This window comes from Crocodylus porosus, unplaced genomic scaffold, assembly GCF_001723895.1.
Source record: "Crocodylus porosus isolate Cpor-Errol unplaced genomic scaffold, CroPor_comp1, whole genome shotgun sequence".
NCBI classification, from domain to species: domain Eukaryota; kingdom Metazoa; phylum Chordata; order Crocodylia; family Crocodylidae; genus Crocodylus; species Crocodylus porosus.
The window spans coordinates 113059757-113066555 of NW_017728947.1; the positions used below are offsets into that span (position 1 = coordinate 113059757).

General features: G+C 48.5%; 1 protein-coding gene across 3 annotated transcripts in view; it reads right to left on the bottom strand.

Annotated features, from left to right (window-relative positions):
- CGRRF1 (cell growth regulator with ring finger domain 1) overlaps window positions 1-217 on the bottom strand; it is a 20330-nt gene extending 20113 nt beyond the window's left edge. For all 3 annotated transcript variants that reach the window (XM_019550981.1, XM_019550979.1, XM_019550980.1), the window contains exon 1: window positions 76-217. In XM_019550981.1, coding sequence (XP_019406526.1) covers window positions 76-179 — 104 coding nt within the window. In that variant the 5' untranslated portion in view covers window positions 180-217. The remainder of the gene's footprint in view (window positions 1-75) is intronic.
- Between the last annotated feature and the right edge of the window lie 6582 nt (window positions 218-6799).

Consider the following 6799-nt stretch of genomic DNA (forward strand, 5'->3'; position numbering starts at 1 on the left):
GCCCCGCCCCCTGCTCCTCCCTCCAGGCAACTGCCCCTTCTCCTTCCCCTCCCCCAGCAGGTGCCCCGCCCTCACCAGCCCAGCACCAGGCCGCTGGTGACGAGGAAGCAGACGAAGACGACGGCGATGTAGAAGAGCGGCGAGTACTCGTAGATCGTCACCAGAAACACGGCGGCCATGGGCCCGGCTCCGCACAGCACCCCGACCCGACCCGGCCACTGCGCCTGCGCGGAGGGCTGCGCGCAGGCGCCGGAGGGACGTGAAGCCGCTGCCCTCACGCTGCCCTTTGCCCGCAGCCGGGCAGGGCACCGGGGTTGCAGCTCAGCGCCGGGGCTGCAGGGGCAGGGAAACCCGATCCAGTTGAAGCAAGCAAGGCAGGCAGTGGAGGAGACGTCAGGGAGGAGCACCCGCAGCGCCCAGCGGTCATTCAGTCCAACCCCAAGACCATGATAGGGGATGCATGACAACCCTGAAGAAGGGGCTGGAAGGGAGCTCCACAGGTTGCCTCTAGTCCAACCCCAGCCTGAGCCAGGATCAGCCCTGTCCAAGCGAGCCCAGGCCGTCCAAACCATCCTCTCCATCCTAGAGCACGGCCAGGGCTGGGATGCAGCAGGTGCTAAGCTGCACCATTGACAGCCCAGAGGTTGCAAAGTCAAGGCCATAGACGGGGCCCCCAGGCTTGAACGAGGCTGTGAACTCTGCTAAATCCCTTGCCCCAAGGACACGAGAAGGAAAGGGTCTGCAAATTGGTCTCATTATTCTTTGAAAGTTTGGGGCTGGTCGCGGGAATACATGATGTGCCGTTCCAGGAGCCCGCTAGGAAACTATAAGCCTCCCCTAATAAGAGAGGCCACACTAGGCACGTCAAAGGGACAAAAAGCAAAGAAAACAGGGATGGGAATGAGGTCATGGGTTCATAACAAGGGGACATTGTGCCCCGGTGCCCACTGGATCAGCTGAGGACGTCCACCGGTGAAACACTGTCTGGAGATGTGAGCAGAGGAGTGACGGGAAGACAGCCCCACACTTGCCCAGGTCAGGTAGATGGCCAGCTTGGCGAGTGCCAGGAGGAAGAGATCCAGGAGGTCCCAGGGCTTGCTGAGGCATGGGTGGAGAATGCATAAAAGAAAAGGTGCGGGGAGAAATGCAATGAAGAGCTTCAGCAGGGGGTTCTGGTGGGAACAGAAAAGAGACTGCAACCTGGTGTGCTCAAGGTAGGCTTGAGCCAGGGTCTTTCTCTGGTAGCAGCAGGGGCAGGTGCTGGGGGTGTCTGTAAAACATGCATGCCCATGGTGACAGGTGCATGCAGGAGCGGCCAGCTGAGGTCTTTGGCAGCATGTGGGATTCGGCCACACAGGATATGGGAAGGCAGGGTGGAGCAGCAAGGCTCAGAAGAGGTCTGTTGAAGTCTGTGGGAGTGTGGAAAAGCTCAGAAGAATGTAAATGGAGAGAGGACGAGATAGTGAAAGGCTAGTGGTGTAGCTCTGCAGAGCATGTGGGGGACGGAGAGGCAGATAGGGAAGACCATAAATCAGAGGCAGGCAAAATGCAGCCCGTGGGCCATATGTAGCCTGCCAGGTCATCCTATCTGGCCCACAGGGCCCCTAAAAAATTTAGAAAATTAATATTTATCTGCCCATGGCTGCATGTCATGTGGCCCTCGGTGGCTTGCCAAAACTCAGTACGCAGCCCTCTGCCCGAAATAATTGCCCATTCCTGGCATACATAGACTTAACAACAGTCTGGGTTCCCATGGCGGTCAGCAGTTGTTCTGCGGATAATCACATGCTCCACAGAGGTTAAACAGAGAGCGGGGCTGAGACTTGTTCGGAGGATGTTATGCTCTGATATGTGCTGGGCTCAGTCTGCGCCTCGATCTGAGTTATGTCTGGCAAAAAGAAAAAATAATGGTGAGAGATGTGACCACTTGGCACCTTTAATGCCTCTTGTCCTCGCACCCAGTCCTGGAGCTGGGTAGGGCCTAGACACTTGGTGAGGCATAGAACAGGCTTGCTTCAAAGCAGTGCTGTCCCACCTAGCCCTAATGCCACGTGAAAGCCTATTTCAGTACTTGAGGGTTGTTGGAGGGCAGCGGCTGGGGCGGTGTTGTGCTACTGGAAACCCCCCCTAAACCAGGGTAATCCTCCATGACCTGTTGTGATGCTGCAGCAACATGTATAGAAGGAAACTCTCACGGCAAACTTATTTTCCAGTGTTTTTTTATGTTACAGGCCTGAGTAGCATTCAGACTATTAACACAGCATTGTAGCTATCCCACTGCAACCCCCCAGCCTTGCCAGCAGGTATCTATCCCCACCTACCTCATCCCTGCTGTTTCAGTGCAGTCCTATACTTGGTACTGATCTGCCAATGAACCTTCGTCCTTACCTGTAACACACCTCTGCTGAAGCCCTCGGTCCCTACAGCAACTCAACCAATGCAGCTTCATCCTGCTCAGCACCCTGATAGTCACCCTGGGCCTTTTCCTGACTGGAACAAAGCAGCAGACAAATAGTAGATAAGGATCATATGGTAAGGTGCCTAGGTTATCAAAATCATTTTGCATGTGATCAAAGTAAAGCATTTCATGTCTCTAACTCCAGAGGTGGATTTAATCCCTGGGTTTTTTCCCTATAATACTTTAGGAAAAACTGATCCTACAAATTAGATCAAAAGTGTTCCATATAGGTATTAAGAGCAAAAAGTGTCTGGCTTCCCAGAGAAAATAAGTAACAAAGATTTTCCTTCCAATAAGTAGACATCAGGACATCATTATTGTTCAATCTGTTCAACACAACATTTAAATCTATTCAACATGATACATATATTTAACACAACATTGAAATCCTAAGATCATGAGCATATTTACCCCTACACTAAAATCATCCCCTTTCCTGCTGTTTGGACCTAACTATTTCTGTAATGCTGTACTCCAGGACACCCCCCCCCCACACACACACACAAACTTGTGCTTCCAAACTGTACCCTTTTGATTGAACACAATTTTTGAATATATAAGCTTCCTATTGCATCCTATTAAAAACACTCCTTATATATTGAAGCAGTTGAACCTATACATGTATTATACTAACAAACAAATCTCTTGATCTGAGGATCCAGTAAACTTGCTTTTTTCCCCCTTTTCTGAAAACAATGTTTAGGGTTTTAACTAGTTGTTTGACAGAACAGAGTTTTGTTATGTTGACTCTTGCTCTTGCTGAAAGACTGCAATTTTATGTTAAAGCTTTGAGATTTTAAGAAATGAATGTAATCAATTTGATGTAGTGTCTGAGGTCATTAGTCTTCACATATATGTTTTCACTGTATCATTATATATAACAAGACAAGTTGATGACTTTTACTACTCAAGGTTGTATGATTTCCAAGATACTTGGCATCCCCTTGCTGTAGCAAGATTAAGTTTCCAACTACATGAAACAGGCCAACTTTTGACAATATCATAAAGAGAGCAATCCACCAGCAACCTTATATGGAGAACAAGCATTCCTAGTGCTTAGTACTCAAACTAGGGTTTTGTTTATGCCCAAATGCTGCCCCATTTCCAGAATTAGTTGAGGCTTATATAAAAGGTCACATGAGAAAATATTTAGACTAATGATAGATAATACATTTGAAAATATCTGCTGTACTTTGGATGTCAAACTATATCTCCACCCCAGCTCTCTCATCTGGCTTTATGGTTGTATTTTGTATACATTCATACTTATTTATTCAGTAGATAAGCAAGCCTCAAGAGCTGTCATTTTGATACTTTCCACTTAGTGGCATCTATGTTCATCAGCTCGTATGCTGGAGTTGGACTGTAAGCTGAGAAAAATAGATTTTGCCTTTTCAGTGGTCCTTGCAGAGCTATAAACTTAAAAGATTTGCTTGATTCAGATAAATGTAGCAAGGGATTGGGATTCACTTTAGAGCCTCTTGCCTTCCTTTCAAATCTTAGACTAAAAGGTCATTTTAATACAAGAAATGAAATGCATCTAGAAATTCAAGCAATTCTTACTTTGGTGATTTCTTTTCCCCACAACGTTGGACACGCAGTGTCTGACAGTCTCGTGGTACAATTCTAGTTGTATTTTCAGTAATGAGAACTACATATTCATTGACATTATTAAGGCTACAGTTATGCAATAAATCCTGAGCAGAACTCTGTACCATTTAAGGCAATGGGGCTGTACACAGGGAAAGCCCCTTGCAGGATAGGGGGTTGCATGAACATACCCAGCCTTTTATGCATTTAAAAGGACATCAGCCATTTTGGAAAAAATCACAATATGGTAATTTTTGTGTATTGTTACTACTGTACCCCAGGTCACTGAAACTGAATGAGAGTGAGGGGGAAAAAAATCTCTTTATCCATTTGCTTCCTATATGCACGTGCATTTTACAAAAGCCTGCTTGAAATTTAATTTTACTCCTGAGCTGCTCACTGCTCCCTGTGTTTACACTGATGTTTCACACAGCAGCAGCGGAAAGAAGAAACCTTTAGGAGAAATGAGCAGATGTTATTTTAAAACTCCAGCAATTGGCCAGGGACTTGTGGCCTGTACAGTCCGTGGGGATGTTGTGACAGTGTTGATTGTAGAAAATAGGGCTAGAAAGGACCTTGAGGGGTCATCTAGTCCATTCCCCTGCCCCGAGGCAGATCACCCACAACTTTTCCTGACATTGATCTAATCTGTTCGTAAAACCCTCCGATGATGGATATGCCACAACCTTTCTCAGCAATTTAGTCCAGGGCTTGACCATACTTTTAGTTAGCAGCGTTTTCCTGATGGCTAACCTAGAACGCCCTTGCTGAAATTGAAGCCAGTTACTCGTCCTCCTATCCCCGGAGGACGGGGGAACAGTTTAATTACCTTCCTCTCTGCATATTTGATCATGTCTCCCCTCAGCCTTCTCTTCTCTAAACAGACCCATCCTTTCACTCATTCAACCTTTCCACACAGGCCATGTTTTTCAGACGTCCAGTCCTTTGTACTGTCCTGTCTGTAGTTGGTGCACATCTTTCTTGTAGCAGGGTGTCCAAGGCTACACCCAGTACTCCAGTTGGGTAGTTGAAGGATTACTCAGTACATCTTATATACAACGCTCTTTTTTATACATCCCAATACAGCACTGGCTTTCTGTGTAAATGTGTGAATTATTTTCTCCCATTCAATTTGTAATTCTCCATAATCCCCAGATCCTTTCCTGAAAAACTGCTGCTAGCCAGTGGTTCCCCATCTTCTTTTTGTGCTATTTATTACTCCTGCCTATGGGAAGTACTTTACCTTTATCTGTAATGAATTGCAACTTCTTTTTCCCCCAAATATTTCTCCAAATTATCAACATAATTTTGAAAGTTAATCCCACCTCCCAAAGTGCTTGCAACTACTAGCAATTTGCAATTGTCTGCACTCGGGGCTGGACTCGATGATTTTATGAGGTCCCTTTCAACCCTAATGTCTGTGAAGTGTATTCCAGCAGTTCCCAACCATTTTGGACTCGAGGCAAACCTCGGAAAATGCCAACCTCCGCTTTCATTTGTGTTTTAACTACAGAAAAATAAAAGAGCAATCCTTGTGACAAGGTATTTGGCAGAAATTGCAGATTTGCTGGAATCTGACAGGCACTTCTGCGATGGCCTCGAATGAGCTCCATAAGTTAACTCCATGATTTGTAAAAAAAAGTCCTTTCTCTCGTGAGTTTTACACCCGACCCCTCCTCATCTCAGTGGATGCCCCTAGTCCCGGTGTCCTGGCACTTGGTGGGTACCAGCCCTGCACCCATGATGTCACGGACCCCATCTTGTCCCCCCTCCGCCGTCTCCTTTCTGTGCCGAGGAGCCCCGGCAGCCGCTCCTGATGCAACGGCTCTGTGCTTTGCTAGGCAGCAGCACGCTATACTCTGGCCTCGGGCCCCAGCGTTGCCCACGCTCATGATTTTCATCCTTAATGTCTGTGTTTCGGGAATGTGAAAACCTTAGTTTTTTCTTTTATATAAGTTTATATTTCTATACATATATACATATATATAGATATAAATATATAGCTATAGAGATATTGTAAAGAGCTATGTTTTTCACGGTCCCAAAGCACAGATTTTTAAGAACAAGATTCGGCCATGCTGACGTCACGCATTGTCTGATGACGTCACGCAATGCTTGGCGTCGTACAGCGCACAGCCCGCGCGGGGCAGGACGCGACCAATCACGCCCCGTGGAAGCTGGGCAGCGCGGGCCCGCACCTCTGATTGGCTCGAGGCTCGTGCCCCTCCAGTTCCATTCGCGGGGAAATAATGTGACCCCTCCCGCTGTCCATAGCCCGAGGCCCGCTCAGCTGGCGCCTCTGATTGGCTTGAGGCCCATGCACGGCCCCGCTCCCCCGCATACGCCTCCTGTGAGGGCAGCGACGTGACCCATCCCACTCCCCGTAGTGCCAGCTCAACCGACGCCTCTGATTGGTTCTAGGCCCATTCCCCGCGCCCCCGTACTCCGCCCGTGTCATCCGCAGGAAAGAAACACGACCCCCCCCTCTGCCCGTAGCCCCAAGCCAGGTCAGCCGACGCCTCTGATTGATTGGCTCGAGACCTATGCCCCGCCCCCCTCCTTCCTCTCGTACACATCCGCCGCGCAGCTTTCGGACCCCTCCCTCTCTCCGTAGTGCCGCTCAACCGACGACTCTGATTGGCTTGTGGCCTGTGCCCCTCCCCCGCCCCCCCCCCGCATACAAGTCCCATGAGGGACAAGCCTTGACCCCTTCCGCGCCCGGTAGCACTACAACGCTCTGATTGGCTGGGG